At 34.7% G+C, this 18,831-nt stretch overlaps 1 protein-coding gene across 5 annotated transcripts; it reads left to right on the top strand.

Moving 5' to 3' along the window:
• The first annotated feature begins 255 nt into the window (after window positions 1-255).
• On the top strand, window positions 256-18,771 carry LOC105838816 (nucleosome-remodeling factor subunit NURF301). Of its 5 annotated transcripts, none has more exons than XM_036294151.1 (24): window positions 256-1,365; window positions 1,905-2,187; window positions 2,286-2,494; window positions 2,611-2,973; window positions 3,158-4,321; window positions 4,453-4,643; window positions 4,828-6,301; window positions 6,408-6,543; window positions 7,169-7,443; window positions 7,585-7,722; window positions 7,804-7,911; window positions 8,060-8,268; window positions 8,523-8,759; window positions 8,962-9,169; window positions 9,324-9,641; window positions 9,819-10,022; window positions 10,163-10,399; window positions 10,777-11,104; window positions 13,963-14,170; window positions 14,782-15,041; window positions 15,274-15,441; window positions 15,840-16,035; window positions 16,295-16,379; window positions 16,570-18,771. In XM_036294151.1, the coding sequence occupies exons 1-24, from the start codon at window positions 285-287 to the stop codon at window positions 16,770-16,772; spliced, it is 8,283 nt and encodes a 2,760-aa protein (XP_036150044.1). In that variant the 5' UTR covers window positions 256-284; the 3' UTR covers window positions 16,773-18,771. The 5 variants fall into 5 exon arrangements, with proteins under 5 accessions (XP_036150044.1, XP_036150045.1, XP_036150042.1 ...); XM_036294152.1 differs by having other exon boundaries at window positions 7,136-7,443; window positions 8,060-8,196; XM_036294149.1 differs by having other exon boundaries at window positions 7,136-7,443; window positions 9,834-10,022.
• Window positions 18,772-18,831: the final 60 nt, after the last annotated feature.

Raw genomic sequence — 18,831 nt, 5'->3', positions numbered from 1 at the left:
ACGCGCGCCACGTGCTGAGTGAGACAACGTAGGTGACTGGGAGAGGAGAGGAGAAGAGAGGTGCGTGTCGAAAAGCGAGGTGGTGGCGGGCGAGGTGCGCGGTAGGAGGGTGCTGGCAAGAGCAAGCAGGTAGGTCCCCCATCGGCAGTCCCCCGCGTGGCGGGGTCCGTGCTCCAAAACGACGTTGACGGCGCCGGTGCCGGCGGCCACACTAACGACAACGAGGACGAGAACGTGGACGACGTTGGCGGTCGAGAGGACCACGGCGACGCGATACGACAATAATGACGGGCAGGGGCTCGAAGAGGCGGGGGCGCCCGCCCAAGTCTGTGGTGATGGAGCGGCCGAAAAAGTTCCAGTATCACCTGATGAAGAAGCCTAAGTACCTGCAGAATCGAAGTACGACGGGCGGCTTGTTCGGCGGCGCCGAAACGCCGGGCTCGCAGCCGAGCACGCCAACGGCATCGCGGCCGACGTCACCGTCGGTCGAGAACGAGGAGAGCAACAATAAGCGCAACACGAGGAATCAGCGTAAATCGCGGACCGGTCGCGATCGACACTCACGGAAGGGCGGTCACTCCGGAGCCACAGGTGGTGCTTACCAGCGTCGCGGCTACAATCCCAACGTGGACTATCACGATTCCGAGTATCACTACGGGTCCGACTTCGGCGACGAGTCCAGCGAGAAGAGCGAACCTGAAGAGGAACCATTACAGAGTGACGACGACTCTTCCGAGAGCATGGAGGAACCTGATCCTTCGAGTGACAGCGACTTTTCACTCTCTAGTTACAGCACCACCAGCGGCACTCCTAGAAAAACGCTACTCACCCAGCAGCGACCACCCAGCCCGGAACCATTGTGGCTGCAGGACAGAGAACTACCGCCACTGGTGTTACCTAAATCCTCAGACGATTTGTTGGTCCCCAAAGAGTTGGTCATGCCATTGCTCTCCATTTACGAGGTGCTCAGGCACTTTCGCACTCTGGTACGCCTCTCCTGCTTTAGATTTGAGGACTTTTGCGCCGCGCTTATGTGTGAGGATCAGACAAACTTATTGGCGGAGATTCACATCATGCTTATCAAAGCGCTGTTGCGAGAAGAGGATTCACAACAGACACATTTTGGTCCACTGGACCAGAAAGACTCGGTGAATGTTAGCTTGTACTTTGTGGACTCTCTGACATGGCCAGAAGTGTTACGTTCGTATGTAGAGAGTGATAAAAGTTTCGATCAGAACATTTTACAAATATTAGCTACTACTGAATATCCTTTTACTGCCATCGAGGATAGAATCAAGGTCCTACAATTTTTAACTGATCAATTCTTAATTACAAATCCTGTGAGAGAGGATCTACTGCATGAAGGTACAATAAAAATACATTTTACAATTAATAGTTTAGCATTTTGTATAGTTTTTTGCATGTGTTTATCCACAATATAGCTTGATATTTAAAATCAGCAAGGAAAAAATTTGCTATGTCCATGCTGATAGTACTTATAGTAGTGAATATCTTTAATCAAATATGAAACTAAACTTTATACTTTATATTTAAAATATACATTATTAAGAAATATATAATTCTGATTTATTTAACAAGCCTGATGTTTCAATAGTTTAATTATCAAACAATTTACAATAGATTTACAAAGAATTTAGTTTATCTATTTTGTAGAAATTTATTTCTTATAAATTAAAATTATTTTTTTAATTTCTAAATCTGATTTTCAAATCAAAGTTTGTTTTATTTAAATTAATTAGAATTATTTGTTTAAATATATGTGTGATAGATACATTTGTATAGTTTTTGAAATCTTATAAAATTGAGTTTTAAAGTGATAAAGAATGCTTAAAATTGGTTGAGAAAGAGGAGACTATGGAATAGACAACATGTATGTTTTGCAGGAGCTATGCATTACGATGATCACTGCAGAGTATGCCATCGACTAGGAGATCTATTGTGTTGTGAAACTTGCCCGGCTGTATTTCATTTAGAATGCGTAGAACCACCTCTGGTCGATGTTCCTACTGAAGATTGGCAGTGTAGTACATGTAAAGCCCACAAAGTGATGGGCGTCATAGACTGTATTCCCGATGTCGAAAAGAACGGATCATTATGTAGACAAGAGCATTTAGGATTTGATAGACATGGCAGAAAATATTGGTTTCTCGCAAGAAGAGTTTTTGTGTAAGACATTTTTATATATCTATACACAAGAGATAAGAAACAAGAGGCAAACGTGTGTGTAGATAGGTAAATTTTTTTCTTATAATTTTATTTTTTAGCGAGAGCGAAGAAGGCGAGGTGTGGTATTATAGCTCACCCTTGCAATTAGAAGAACTGATGCTTGGATTAGATCAAAATGAAATGGAAGTGGCGCTTTATCGTGAATTGTCCGATTACAAGGAGGAGATAATTCGTCAAATGGAGCTCACAGAGACTCTCACTAATCAGTTTAAAGGAAACAAGAAATCGTATTTGGAAATAGAAAACAGTAAGATCAATCTTCTTCAATTAACATCAGCTTTTAAATCTCTTTTGATTAGATATCAAAGTTTATATGTATTAAATAATATTTAAAAGATAATTATTCTTTTAAATATTTTTTAGATCTTATACAAAAGTTACAAAAAGAACGACAAGAGAAACAGGAGAAAGAGGAGGAGGAGAAAAAAGAAAAGCAGAGACAGGAAGCAGAGGAAATGATACGCAAGATGCATGAGAATGCAGATGCTTTTGATGAGCGTACGACAGGAACGATGGAACAAAGTGAAACGAAGACATCTGGTGATGAGTCGACTCCAGCTACTCAAGTACCTGAGGTGGTCGGCGAAACTGTCGAAGTCGATGCTACCGAAGCATCATCGACCGCGACAAATACGGATAAAACTACGAAAAATAGCACTTCTACGTCGTCATCTGAAGATATTGACGAAGAGACGTTAGAAGGAGAGGAGAAAATTGGAAAAGATGGTGAGATTTTACAATAGAACATTGTAATATTGTTGTGAACTTTGTTGATAAAAGCATTACTTCTTTTATGAAAAAGTGTATTTTCTACACAACATATATTTTTATAGAATAAGCGCATTTTTCTTTATACATTAGTTAATTGTATTTTATTTGTATTGTGTATAATAATAATTTTTTCTTTTAGGTAAAAAACATACTATTGTGACAAGATCGAAGACTGGTTCATTGCAACCGCGAACTTTTAACATGGATGAGGTGAAAAGACGGAGCATGGCACCATTGTCGAAGGAGGAACAAGAAAAATTAGACAAGGGTCTAAAAGACTCCGAGAGCGACAGTAATATTAGAGTAACGCGTCAAAAAGCACATCAAATCGCGTCCGGCACACATTTATTTAAATTGGGCATGGACAACAACTTTAAGTCGTACGTCAATCAATACAGCACTAATATCGTCGCGTTAAATAAGACACAGAGAAACGAAGAACGCGATAAGAAACGTCACTTGTCGCACAAGTTCTCGCTTACGCAGGCGTCGGAGTTCAAATGGGTGGGCAGTCTGACAGGTACCCGTGCCTTGTTAGTCAGTACGCTGCGTCAAACAATTCTACAGCTCGAGAGCAATATTCAGGCGTCATTTATGCATACCAATTGGCCGCTATTGCGCAAACCATGGACTTCGGCGGTGGGAGCATGTGTAAATCCACGGGACTTTGCGCGTACTCTTATCGTCTTGCAAGCGTGCATCAAGTCTGTCGTGTTTGCGAGCGTGTGGCACGATCAGCTTGGTCATGTGAAACTCCAACGGGTGACCGCGCTCGAGCGTGAGGAGAAAAAACGTCAGGATAAGAAAGAGAAAAAAGAGAAAGAGGACGAGGAGGAGCGTAATCGACTCTTCAACTTCGTCAAGTATACGCTCGGCTTGAAGCATCAAGTGTGGAAACAGAAGGGTGAAGAGTATCGAGTGCACGGTCAGGGGGGTTGGCTCTGGGTGTCGTCCAGGCGCCGTTATCGATTCTCGGATATGACAAAGATGGGCTTACGTGCCGGTCCACAGAAAATTATGGTGCAGATCAAGGATCAAGGTGGCTTGAAAATACTCGCACTCGATCCACCCACTTATGAATTTCTTATCAAGGAATACTGTCCAAGTAAGACAGAGAATGGTATTGTGAAACAAGAGATCAAAGAGGAAGGTGTGGAAAAAGACACAATAAAACAGGAATGTAATGCGGAAAATATAAAAAAGGAGCCTACAATTGATGGCGAAACTAAAGGCGTTAATCCATCCGTGTCGATAAAACCAGAAACCCAATCGATTAAACAGGAACCGAAGACAAATCTGTCATGTATGTAGCCAGTTTGAGATAAATTTACATAAAATATAAATTTTTCAAGAATGTGATATTGAAATAATTTAGAGACGTTTTAAAATTTGTATTTTATTTGTAAGAAGAACTAAATTGATTTTTTTTTCCAGTTTTAGCTGGCATGAAAATCGAAAAAGTTTTTACCCCAATTACTGAATTTGAAGAGATCAACATCAATAAGGCACTAACCACTTCTGGAAGATTGCACTATCCAAAAGTTGCAAAAAAGACGAAGATCGACGATTTTCTAGCACGTAGAACACATTTGAAGTTTTTAGAAGAAAGAAGATTATTACAATCTGTGAGTATATCTTTATTATATATAAATAATATGCATAATTATATATCTTATTTAGCAATTGTTTTATGTACAAATCTGAAAAAATCTATATTGGTTTCATAATTATAATGTTAATATGTAATGTAAAATATAAATTCCGTATTATTATTTAAAAATATTTTTACAGCATGTCAATGTTTTGCAGGTGAAGACAAAAGAAGCAAATCAGACACCAAATAAAAAAGGTGGAGATGGCGATTCCGCAGAAGTCGATACGGAAAATCACGAAGAAAACGATAGTAGTGGCACCATTGGTGGCGGTGGGGACGGTTCTCTGCAAGGTATTTTGTCTACGCCCACTGGCAAACAACAGCAACCGCAAGCGAAAAAAATACCAGTAACAGCTATCCCTGCGTCCAAGGAAATGCTGTCAATTACCAAGCGCATCCAGCAAGTGCGCTTGCAATACTCGGCTGCCTTGAAGCTCTGCAAAAACGGCGGTTGTTACTCGCGCTATTGTAATATGAATAACACTAACAAGAACAACGCCATACAAGTTAACGCTGCGCAGGTTATCACTCCGAATATCGGCGATATTTGTTATTCACCTTTGTGCATGCGAAAGATGCGACTCAAGCGCGATTTAATCATATTGTTGCGTAAGGCAAATACTCTGAGCAATAATCAGTCTTCTTCGTTATCGTCACCTCAAGTTACAACAGCTTCTGTGAAAACGGAAACCCCAGATGAATCAAAGAATACGATTAAACGGGAATCAGCGGCGATATCAACCACTCACGAGAAAACAGCGACAGAAACGAAGGACGCCAGTCCTTCTCCAAAGAAGATCAAGCTAGATAATGAGCATACTAATGAGAAAAGCAGTGTGACCACTGTCACAACGAGTAACGTCGTTACAACCACCACAACGATTACGACGACTCAACAGACGATAAAGAATGCGGACGGCGTAACGCAGGAGCATTCTTCCGTTAATCGTAATTCGATGACCGTCTCATCGGAAACTACGACCACAATGACTAACAAGAGCGGTGCTAAAACAGTGATGATCGTGAATCGTAGAGGAAGAACAGTGCAGCGAAGTATGTTCGTTAAGGAATTGCATGCTGACGGGACCGAACGAGTATACACAGCAACGTCGACGGAGGGTAAGGTGTATTTGAAAAAAGTGGCAATCACGACGGCTGATCGTAAGAAAAAACGCACACCAGTCAAATATCCACTCTGCTCGACCTTCTGCACAAAGAACAAGCAGCGCAGTATATTGGTACTTCCTCAGCACGAATTGAGGAAATTATCCCGTGTTGGTGGTAAGATACCCGTGCAAGGGTTCCATCATCAAGCCAAGGCAAACATGTCGGTGTGGCCGTATCCCTGCCCCAGGCCCTTATTCAAGACTTGCTGGCTGTACAGAACAGTCGGTTTAAAGTCTCTGGCATCTGCCGCGATTCAGCTGAGGATACTCTGGGGGTGTCTTAGATGGGATGACATGGCGGCCAAGCCATTGTCTACTGATGGCAAGAATCAGATCACAACTGACACAGAGATTATGTCGCTGGAGATACTAAAACATCGACACGTTGGACAGTTTCTCGATAGGACTCAATATCTACGTAGAAAGGTTGTTATACCACTCGAACTTCCAAAGCAAGTCAGAGGTTTGTATAATATTATATAAATTTTTAATTGTAAGAAACTTATTAATAGATTGTTATAGTTATATATTAAGTACTTTTTTAAAAGTTAAATCAAACATTTTTGCAGAAGTAACCTCTATAAGGAGTGGTCTGAGAAAAAGAAAGCGTCCGGAATCTCCACAAAGTACTGAACCACAAGTCACTGAAGAGTGGGTTGACGAGGATAAACTAGAGCTATGGGAGATTAAGCAATATGGTGACAGGTACAGATAAAAAACGATTAGTATAACGTGTGTTTGATAACGAAGTATTTCATTGCATGTTTTTTTGTGTAACGTTTGCAAAATTCTCTCTGAATTCCTCTTTTTTAATTTCTATTCCATTTTGATTTCATTGAATCTGCTTAAGTTTTAGCTACAGGATTTTAGAAGTAACGATTTTTATATTATTCTTAGTAAAAAAAATTGAAAACTTTAATTAATTTTAATGCATAATCTAGATTTTGAATTGTAATGAAAAGTTTATTAAATTTGATTAAGTTTGAAAATCAAAAGTTGATTATTAAAAGAAAGATTTAAAATACCAAATTTTATATTTATCACTTTTATTTTTGTGAGATTGTTTCCAATAGTACAATCTTTACAAAGTATTTCTGTAAGTTTATCAAATCTTGAAAATGCATTTTACTTGTATCTCTCTCAATTTTACAATAAATTAACGTGTGAAATGTCTCTGTTTAGGCTTTTATTATATCGAGAATAATATTCTTAAGTGTGGAACCTGCTGAACCTTTAACCGCTTGCTTTCTTCCATTGGGAACTAACCCTTTGCTTGGTGTGTCTGTCCTGTCTCCAGGTTAGAGAAGGCTAATGCGCAGATTATTACTAGGAGTCGCTCAGGAGCTCCGCAGTCGGTGGTCGTCAGCGGTGGAAATAAAACCGCCACGAATGCCGCCTCCGCGGGTGGCACAGTCGGTCTAACTGGTGACCAGTTGGTCAGTGGCAAAGCGACGCCAGAGGAGATTAAGGAAAAGATGGAACAACAATTACGTATACAACGAGCAGCTCACCAGCAAAAGCGTGCTTTGGAAATCAAAAATCAATCCACGAACTCGACGTCGCCTGCTACCCAACTCGTCAAAGTTACAGCTAATTCCTCCCACGGTAAGCCGATCAAGACTCTACATAAAATAAATCTAAGTAAAAAGAAAAGAATATACACAGCAATATTTATCTGATTTTACATGTTGAAACAATTAATATAAACCAAGACAGTAATTATATTAAAAGAATCAATTCTTTCAGATGGTACAGTTAAATTGGTTTCGAAAGTTCCGATTCCGGCAAACCCAAATAGCACGAAGTCGCAGTTAACTTCTCTTCTAACAACTCCGACACAAAATAAAACTTTCATTGGTACACGACGAATTTATATGACAAAATGTAAGCTATTTACTTTTATATTCGGACACGAAGCTCATATGATGAAGTTAACTTTGTTCGAACTGCTTTATTTCGTTTTAGCTGCTGATGGAACTACCAAAGTTGTGACCGGCCCCACCAGTATTTTACCAAAAACTCCACAAACCCCAGGATTAAACCAGCAATCCTTGATCAGGGTGACGCCAACAAGTAAGTTTATTTTATTTAATTATATTTAACAATAACAATAAATTATATTATGAAAAAATTTTCATTTTTAAAAAATTGAATTACAATGTACAAATTCTCTTTTTTGAAAGGTTTTATCTCAATGTCTTGTTTTAATTGTATTTTTAAGGCACTACTAATTCACCTGTACCAGTGCAACAGAGAGTGCAAATTCTCAGAGGACCAGATGGAAAGTTGCAAGTACGCGGTTTGTTACCTGGTCAGCAATTGGTTCAGATGCCGGATGGGAAACTGCATGTACTGAATGTAAGCCAAACTGCAGGCACTACAATTGCGCAAGGCGCTCAAACAAATTCGACAACTACAACCACTCCACAAGTAATTCATTCAAAAACACATTTTTCAAAAACAATATTCTAAATTGTAAAACAGAATGTAAAAGAGAATATAAAAATAAGATATAATATTAATTGACACACAGTAGAGAAATTAATAATTGAATAGAATCAGTAATAAAATTATTGAATCTCGCGTTTATAGAAACCTACAATCAATTGAATTATAATTAATATAAACTCCCAAATACAAATGTTTATACAACAACTTTATTTATTATGATTGATGTATTCTAGGCGAAGACTGTGACTACTGTTAGCACTAAAACGGTAACGGAGAGTACGACTGCGACTAAATCCAGTCCGAATGCAAAGGCAACGGTAAATTCGACAGTGCAACAAGTGCAAACGCCACAACAAACACAAGTTGCTGTTCAACGCGTTAAACCTGCAACTGTAACTCTGACGCCTGCCACAACGACTCAAGGGACGAAGAGTGCCATCGTGGTCACTAATACAGGGCAAACCGCGCAGGTAATAATTCTTCTGATTAACTTGCCGTCCGATATCCAAGTTGTAATATTTTTGGAAATTATCTAGAAATTTGAAAAATATTTAAGGCATATGAAAAGATAAATATTGCAGAGTTTTTATAGCACTCATAACTTAGAATTAATTATGAAAATGTAAATATCTATATATTTACATTATTTACAGTTATATAAAAATATTGTAGGTAATATCTTCTGGTGGACAAGTAATAAGCGGCAGTCCGATAATGGTCACGAACGCAAACCTCGTTCAACAATTAGCAACAGGCAAAGCACAATTGACTACGATTGGCAATCAGGTTGTGATACGAAACGCGTCCAACCAAATTGTGCATGTAAACTCGGCTAATGGCGGATTCATCGTGAAAGGTACCGTTGCCGCTAATAAACAAGGTTAGTAACTAACTCTAGTTAATTATCTGCACATTTTCAGAGAAAAGTTAACTAAGAACTCATTGAAAAATTTACATTTTAACAAAAAAGTGCTTAGTAAAGTCTAACTCTAAAAAATTTTATATGTGCACTGAGAATAAATTTATATTTTTAGCTCCACAAACCATGCAAACTTCAACAGTTGCACAATCAACCACCACTGTAAACGCGAGCCCAACAACGACCACTGCAACCTCTACCACATCACCAGTGACGACAACTCAGAGCTCCGCCACGACTCCGACTCCGGGTAGTATTGAAGCTTCTTTATTAGCAGGACAACCTCCCGGCACCATAATCAAGTGCGTAACAGCGCAAGTTATCAATACAGCTGAGGGTCCGCGAATTGTGCTACAAGGTTTGCAAGGATCGGAGTTCACGCCGCAGCAATTAAATATGGTGCAGCAACAAGTTAAGCAGCAACTTTTGAAAGGTTGGTTTTTATAATGTTTATAAAAGTAATTTTACAAGTTCTATTGTTTGTTCTTTTATTAGAAACAAAATTTTGTTTCTAAAATGTTAGTTTGTATATGATTGGTAACTGATAGGTATACGATAATTGGTAATTGATATTTTTGTACAAAAACAATGTTCTAAATTAAATTATAAGTTTTAAATCAATCAGCGCATGCAGCGACCGGCAAGCAAGGTGTCTTGGGACCTACTAAGATCTATTTGGCCGTTCAACCAGCTCAATCGCCCAACAATCAGCAACAACAATCTCAGACTTCGCAAGCTTCTCCAGCTACAAATACTCCAGCATCGTCAATTACAAAGCAACAACAGTCTATAACTCCGCCGTCGTCTACCAGTGGTACGTAAACTTTTATTTTTTATTATTATTATTTGAAAGAATAATGATAAACAAATATTTGAAAGTTTTTAAAAAGATTTCAATATTTTTGACAAAATTATTGATATTTTATAATATTATATACACTGGTCTTTTATTAGAACCACAAAGCATCACCGAAACCATTCCAGAAACTCCACAACCAACAACACCAGTAAAATCATCGGAAAAACCGAAAGTAGTCGTTCAACAAGTAGGACGTGTGGCAAATGCGGCAGAGGAGGATGTGCAAAAAATGAATATAGCTAATGGTCAGCAACCAACGTCACAATCCACAAAAGAAGGAAACGATTCTTCGTCAAATAAATTTGTACTCACTCCAGATTATATTCAACAAAGTTAGTATACAAAAAAATAAAATACATGCAAAGTGTGCTTTTGTACAAACGCTGTGTAATTGCTGTCAACCGAAAATCTATAGTGTACGTAACAGAAACTATAGATTTTTAGTATTGACAGCAATTTTGAAACACAGCCAACGTTTTAAGAATATTTTTTGTGTCATAAAATTTTCTTGAAAACATGTAATACACATAAGTTTTTCCAAGTATTTCTTATATAAAAAAGTTAATTTTTATGAATTTTATGCAAGGAAATCTTTAAAGATTTTTGTATAAATTGTTAAAAAATATTTTTTAGAATTTTCTTTTTTATTCGGGAAAAATTTCTTGAATAGTTTCTTGCTCTAAATGCTCTTATTTATTTTTTATTTTAGCGATTAAAAATGCTTTGAAACAAGAAAATCTGAATCCGGAGATAGAGGAGAAATTGTTGCAATTACAACGTTATCAGGAGAAGCAAATGAAGGGTGGCGTAGAAAATTCGGTGACTAGTAATCAGACACATAATTTGCCCACGGCGACGACGCCGCGTCCGCCATCGCGCAAACGGCCAGCGCCATCGTCAAACGTTCCAACAGCGGTAACGACGACGACGCCAATAAATACGCAATCATCCAGCGACGATAAAGATGATAAAGATTGGGTGGAGACACCAAGGAAAAGACCTGCAGTAAAACAAGAAAATCGCGAAACTCCCTCAAAGTAAGAGCACACGTAACAAATGCAGATCAAATAGTATATGATCGAGAACTATTAACTTGCTGTCCACTTGCAATAGCATAATAATATCGCGCAAATTTTAATTGTTATATCATTAAAATTACTAATTTTTTATCGATAAACAAAACTATTAGATGGTAGACTTACCGATAAAATGTTTAAAAACCTACTTAATTCGTATCGTAATCATAAGTTGTTTAGTCATTTATTTTAGTGTAATATACATGTGGACCGCAAAGTATTAATACGGTAACGCAGTAGCACAGTTTTTTTTTCCGAAGATGAATAAAAGAGAATAGAATTTATTACTAATCAGATATTATTGTTAAGAAAGGAATTTTTTCGAAAATGATTATTAGGATCATGTTATCACAAAAATTTGATATAATGATCGAGCTAAATTGAAATCTTACAGTGCCTTGTTACATAAATAATAATGCTGTATTTGTACATTTAATATAGATTATTCTTTGTTTTTTCTTATCTTCTTTATTTATATCTTTTTCTATTTAGCTTCTCAAATAAATAAAATTGTGCTGCTGTATTACGCTGTATGCTGTATTATACTGTATTGTGCTGTACTATTAATTTTATTTGGATCTACTCGCTTTGCTCATTTTAGAACACAACAACACTATAATCATAATTACTAACATTTTTTGCTTTTTAACCAATTTTTATATTTGAGATACAATTCAAGTCATCATAACATTATATATTTATGCATAAAAAATATATTTTAAACTATGTTTAAAAATATCTTAAAACAGATACAAACAAGAGATTAAAATAACCCGTCTCTTTATTTTAGAATAAAATTGATTATTTCAGTCATTGCATTGCAAAGAAGGGACTTGGCAAATAATCACTTATCCACCCATCCTCCTTCCTTCCTCAAATCTATTTATTTAATGTTACCTGGCTAGACTCTTATGAACTTATTCACAGGAAACTTATTATAAATTCACATTTATTTACTATCGTTTTTGCATTAATGTTTCGCATTTTTTATACACTATATCCCTCTTTTTATTTTACTAGAACAGTACAGGCGCACGGTACACGCGCGCTATTTAGCTTTTTACTTTTTGAAAATAATAATTGCAATAATAATTATATAAATAAATATATATATATATATATATAGAAGGAAAGGAAAAAAAAAGAGAGAGAGAGAAAGCATACTTACATACATTAATTTATTACCTAATTTTTTTCCCTCTTTAAAAACATTATACACATAAAAAAAGAAAAAAAGAAAAACAAAATATACAACATACATAAATCTTCTTTAAAGCAGTATGACTTTGACACTGAAATTGTCAGCTCTGGTGAAAACCAACTTTCGAAAATCTTTTGTTCGAGTAAGATACTCCACAGTGTACAAAAACAAAATTACAATTGTTAATAAATTATTAAATACTTTGACGTTATATGTACCTTTCTATATAAAATGAGATCAACATTTTTTGCAACTGCAACTTTATATACATTAATTAATTAATTAGTTATGATAACTAGCAATAATAGTTAATTAATTAACTATTATTGCTAGTTATAAAATGATAATGTAACACGTGCGCGTGCACATATAGAAATTAATAAATTTAAAAAATAACCAAATAGAAAAATCAATACAGAAAACTAACTTTAAAAAATTTTTGTTCGAGTAAGATACTCCACAGTGTACACACGCACGGATGCACGCACTTCTCTCTCTCATACATACATACATACATACATGTATAAACATACATGTACATACCTTTATTTATTACCTAATTTTCTTCCTTTTTTTCTTTATTTGTTTCTCTCTTTCATTTCTTTTTTTCTTTTTTTGTTTCTCCTTTTCCAAAAAGAATCTTCCTCTTTTCTATAACGACAATCTTAACTTTTTTAACGAACTGTCACGCGACTGTCAAAATTAAACACTTCACAGCTATCAAAATTCAATCGTGCTGACAACTACTCTCGCAACGCGAAGCGAGGCAAGCGAGAGAACCAATCAGCGTCGCGGAAAAGAGGCTCTTCCTCTTCTATAACGACAATCTTAACTTTTTTAACGAACTGTCACGCGACTGTCAAAATTAAACACTTCACAGCTGTCAAAATTCAATCGTGCTGACAACTACTCTCGCAACGCGAAGCGAGGCAAGCGAGAGAACCAATCAGCGTCGCGGAAAAGAGGCCTCAAGGCATCGATACGAACAAATTTAGAAAGGAAAAAAAATACAAAATGTAATTGTGTATAATATAATACTTGTGTAAATAGAGAAAACTTGGACAAAGTTTTAGATTTGTAAGTAATAATAGAAGAATATTGATAGAATTGAGAATTATTAATTAAAAATAAATCTTTTAGGATCAGAGAGTGGTTGAGCTGGTATAAAATATTTCAAATCTACCAAATACATCCTTTCAACTACAGTTTGTTTCTATCAGTTTTCCGTCAACTTTTAATACTTTTTATATCTTTATAATCTTCATTTTTCTCATTCAATTTTCATATTGTCTCCATTTTTGTTTAATGTCTTTTTTTTAAAGAAAGTAGCAATATTTGTATATAACCATAGCAATAATCGTATATCTATATAATATATTATATGTAGATGAGGGGGGATTATTAGGAATATGACAAAATTTTTTATTATTTGGATAATCTTAAACACTGTATTCTGTTTTAATTTGGAATAGAAAGTATTAAAATAAGTTACATACCTAAATAACAAACACATACATATATTTATAATAAACATAGTAAAAGTAAATAATAAACATTTTTTAATAATTATTTGTCAATGATACACCTTGTATAATGTAAATAATATTAAAATTTCTAGAATACCGAAACTATCGGAGGCATTAGATAACGTCGAGTCGTCACCTAAAAATCGATCAGCAAAATTGAAAGATACTCAAGAGCAGCGAAGAAAACAGCAAGTATATTCTCGAATGCAGGTTTTATTGTTCCGGCATAAGGAACTCCTTAAAAAAGACATTCTTAAAAAGAGAGCTTTACTTGAGAAAGAACTTCAAATTGATATACAGGTAATTAGCCAATTACAAATATCTAATAACAAATAATAAATAATAAATACATTTTACACATGTTAGGTAATTTTATATAATATAATAACTTAAAACCGTGCAAGTTCACATTATTGAATTAAATCAATCGTATCTTGCTTCAGTATAGATTGAAATATTTCTTCAATTTACTATAAATTATGTGTTTGTTTAGTTGGTTGGTGATTTGATTTACAGTGCTTAATAAAATTTGTAACTTTATTTCGTAACGTTTAGCAAAACATAACTTTATAGAACTTAAGCTTGTTGCAACTGAATCACGGCAATATCAAAATGTTTGTCAAAATATTTGCAATATAGTTTAATTTAATAATGTAAATAGTTCAGTATTAGATGAAAAAAAGAAAATAACTTTATTATTAAATCATTTAGAATCAAATTGCTTTAATTTTAAATGTTTAAAAACTTAGGAAAGAATGAATATCGTGTGGTATAACATTGTATATGCAGAATTTTTATTTAAGACATAATTTTATTTAAAGTGATTTGTAGATGAGATCTTGAATTTCGATCTTTCGGAACCATAGCACTGTCCAGATGATTTCGTAAAATTTCAATAAATATTCTTGTAGAAGGATCTGTCGGCAGAGCTCGCCACTAGAACGAAAGCGGAGAGACATAAGCAAGATGAAGTAAAAGTTGGCAGCGCGAAGCGAAAAGCTAATGCTCAAGCAGCTCAACAGGTCAGCCCGACTAGTCGAAGTGGTAGCAGACCGAAAAAACACAAGAGTCAAAGTAATAGTACAACGCCTCCTGGTGGCTCAACAGCTACAAGTCGTATCAAGAAAGAGAAATTGTACTGCTTATGCAGAACTCCTTACGACGAGACCAAGTAAGAGTTTATTATACGAAGCTCGATTAAATTTTTATCAATGTAATATCGATTATCTATGTAATACAGTTGATAAATTTATGGTCTGTGTTTGTGAAAAAATGATAAAAAATGAAAATCTTAATAATGTATTTTAATTCTATGTTTAAATTTAAAAATAATTTTAGATATTGACATCGATTATAAATTTTATTGTTGATCAAATCACACAAATAATGTTTTTCCTTTAAAGATTTTACGTGGGATGTGATTTATGCAATAATTGGTTCCACGGTGACTGCGTGGGTATAACGGAAGAAATGAGTAAAACTCTGTCGGAATTTGTTTGCACAGAATGCAGACATGCAAGAGATACACAAGAATTATATTGTCTGTGTAAACAACCTTACGACGAATCTCAGTAAGTGCATTGTGTACAGATAAGAAATATGTTAATAATAAAAGTAAAATGAAAGAAAGAGAAAGAATTATAATGCACGATTACTACTATAGAATAGATACTATATAGAATTATGTGTCACCTCCCCGAAAGTTGTATTGATAATACAATGTGTTTAATAATTTAAATATAATTAAAATAATATTATAGTTAGAAATGAAATTAATTGCTCTTTTTTTATTTCTATTCTTTAATAATGTAAAATAACTTTCAAGTTTACTATGTATATTTATAAATGCAATACTAATCTTAAATTATGTACAATTAGGTAATTTTCTTTTTATTATGTCTGTATTATTAGTTAAGCATTATTACTTTAGAGTTATACACTTAAAGTAATGTGTTTATCTTTTTTGAAGATTTTACATATGCTGTGACAAATGTCAAGACTGGTTCCACGGCCGATGCGTCGGTATACTTCAATCAGAAGCTGACAACATCGACGAATATGTTTGTCCAAATTGCCAACGCAATTCCTCCGTCAATTTCGCTAATATGAAGAACCTTAACTTAAAAGACCTTGATTTGTTAAAGAAATTAATTAAACAAATACAGGTATGCAGTATCTTCATTAAAAGATTATTATCGACGGTTCCTATAAATTAATTTTTCATCTCTGGCGGAAAATATTTCCGATAATTCTAAAATAATACTAGAAATTTATAATAAATTTTATTTATGATCTTTTTTTATTATTTCTATTCAAAAAATAAAACAAAAAACTAGAGGAAATATTTTATATATTGAAATAAAATATTTTATTCAATTTGAAAAATTTTATTCAAAAGGAAACATTAAGACGATATTGTTTTAGGCTCATAAAAGTGCATGGCCGTTTATGGAACCAGTAGATCCCAACGAAGCGCCAGATTATTACAAAGTGATAAAGGAACCAATGGGTAAGTATCATAACTATTACTTCAATAATTTATTTCTCTTTTTACATCAATTATTTAATACGAAATATGTTACTCTTAGCTGAATATATATATATATATATATATATATATATATATATATTTTTTTTTTTAATAGCAGTATAATGTACACATAATCTAATTATTTATGCGCATTTTATTGTTTTATTAGACTTGCAGACTATTGAATTGAGGATAAATGATCGATCCTACAAAAAACTAAGCGAGTTTATCGGTGACATGACAAAAATATTCGATAATTGTCGGTATTATAACCCGAAGGAGTCGCCATTTTTCAAATGCGCCGAATCCCTGGAAACGTACTTCGTCCACAAGATTAAAAGTCTGAGGGAGAAGTTCTCAGAAGGGAAGTAATTCAATCAAAAAATCGATGTAGTCGTATGTGAAATCGAATTGAAGTGGAAGTACTCAAGGATTAATTTAGTGCAGTGCGTTTTATGAAAAACAGAAAACGGAACGGTTTTGTGCCAGTACAGTACACGTAGCAAAAACTGAAACTCTCGGAATAGACTTAAATATGTAAAAGTAGAGAAGGCACTGGTCTCCGCTATTTATTATAGTTGTGTGAACATTTTTCTTTCCCCTCTCACTCCCTCACTGCAATTTACTGAGTTCTCAGTTCCAGTTGTGCTGTACGAAGTGTGAATTTTAGACCAGAACTTACCGCGCTCATGTCGCTATTTGATTTTATCCACGAGAATATATCTTTGTTTTGCCGTCTATAATATTGCGTGAAAAAAAGAAGTAAGCCATATAGCACAATTAACGTTTACTTTTTTAATAATTACGTTATTGAAATATAATATATAATTATGTAACATAATTTTTCTGTTTATCAGCCCTTTTTTATTCTTTTTTTACACATGTGAAAATGGAGGGTTTGATAGATTATAAGATTTGTTTTACATGTTCATTGACCGTCCAATTTAACCTGTCACAGTTAATGCATCAAACCCTTTTTACACTTCCTGCAACACTTCGAATGAAAGAATTTCCTTTTAAAAATTACCTCAGGCAAGTCGAAATAACATCCAGAGTTTTGCGTTTTATGAGGATGTATAGATGAGAATAAGTTGATAAGCATATGTCTCACGAACAGTGAAACATTTATTAATAAACAGTTATTATTAAACTGTATCCAAACTATATGAAACTTACCTCTTTTCCGCGTTACAACTATTTGTATTTTTTATGAAAAAATTCGATTCGAGAAAGGAAAAAAATAAAAAATTTGTAACACGTGACCTATCATGAATATAAAGTGACAAAAACGATGACTTTTTGAATTGTACGAAGCTATCTCATTCGTAGCTATAGTATGATGAGATAAAATCGTAACATGTTCACTTTGAGTCATCTTTAACATTGACCTTATTTTATTATTTATTCCAACAAAAGTGAATTTTAACAAAAGTGAGTTCTCGCGATACGCAGAAGTGTATCATTTTCTATGCAACGAATAAGTCGTGTAACAGTCTCCCCCTCAAAAATGTGAAGACGGATTATCTAACACCGATGTAGCTAACAAAATATATATGAGCTTGAATAGGCGGAATTCGAAACAGAAGGTTTAATCCTCAATATTATGATATATATCTAAAAGATTATTTTTTTGTATATTGAAAATCTTTTCCTATATACAGAATATATGTATAATATATATGTGTACATATATTTATTTATATAGGATACATTACCACAGAGGTAGAAATTGTTTCGTGCGCAAAACATCACATTCGAGTTCATGCTGTAGTCGTAAGTTGTGGTTCAGAATTCGCGCGCCATTCACATCATGTTACGTTATTATTTATGTATGTACATACAATGTGCGACCGTGATTTCACATCCGATGGTCCGAATCGCGTAATAAAGGAGGATAAACTCCTCGGCCATCTGTTGAATACATTTAAGATGGTCGAAAAAAAAACCGCTATCCCATATTAAACTATTTCTTTATAATGTATCCGATGTGCGAAAGAAAGGGGAAAAAAGGAGCAAGCAGTTGTGTCATCGTATAGCCGTAAGACTATTTTTTAGGATTACACGCATAATAAATTGTACAAATTCGTTTATCGTCTCGTGCTCACACACAAGCTAGCGATTACGATTCTATTTACTTATGCGTTGTTTTAATCACATAAATAAATTTTCTATGAAATTGTTTATAATCGACGACTCACATTTAGGCGTTTAGATTGTAAGGAACAGGCAGCAAAGACTGCTTATGTATATATACACAACACCACACAACTACACAGATGTGAAAAGAAAAAGAAAAGTTTATCTCAAAGAGAAAGGCAATTGTAGAATTCTTTGATTTTCAAACAAGGAGAAAATAAAAAGTCAGTAAAAAGTACAGAGGAGTTCGTTTAAATGAAATAATAATGAAAGAAGCTATCGTTTATATTTTAGC

The sequence above is a fragment of the Monomorium pharaonis genome, chromosome 11, assembly GCF_013373865.1.
Source record: "Monomorium pharaonis isolate MP-MQ-018 chromosome 11, ASM1337386v2, whole genome shotgun sequence".
Taxonomy (NCBI): domain Eukaryota; kingdom Metazoa; phylum Arthropoda; class Insecta; order Hymenoptera; family Formicidae; genus Monomorium; species Monomorium pharaonis.
Note: the sequence above shows the minus strand (reverse complement) of the source record. Positions and strands in the feature narration are given on the sequence as shown.

What these genes read in the sequence shown, in the direction of transcription:
- LOC105838816 (XM_036294148.1), top strand. Translation starts at nt 285, where the DNA reads ATGACGGGCAGGGGCTCGAAGAGGCGGGGGCGCCCGCCCAAGTCTGTG. An exon ending in CTCGCAAGAAGAGTTTTTGT is followed by an intron (nt 2,188 to 2,285) that starts GTAAGACATTTT and finishes TTTATTTTTTAG; the next exon opens with CGAGAGCGAAGAAGGCGAGG. An exon ending in CAACTACAACCACTCCACAA is followed by an intron (nt 8,269 to 8,522) that starts GTAATTCATTCA and finishes GATGTATTCTAG; the next exon opens with GCGAAGACTGTGACTACTGT.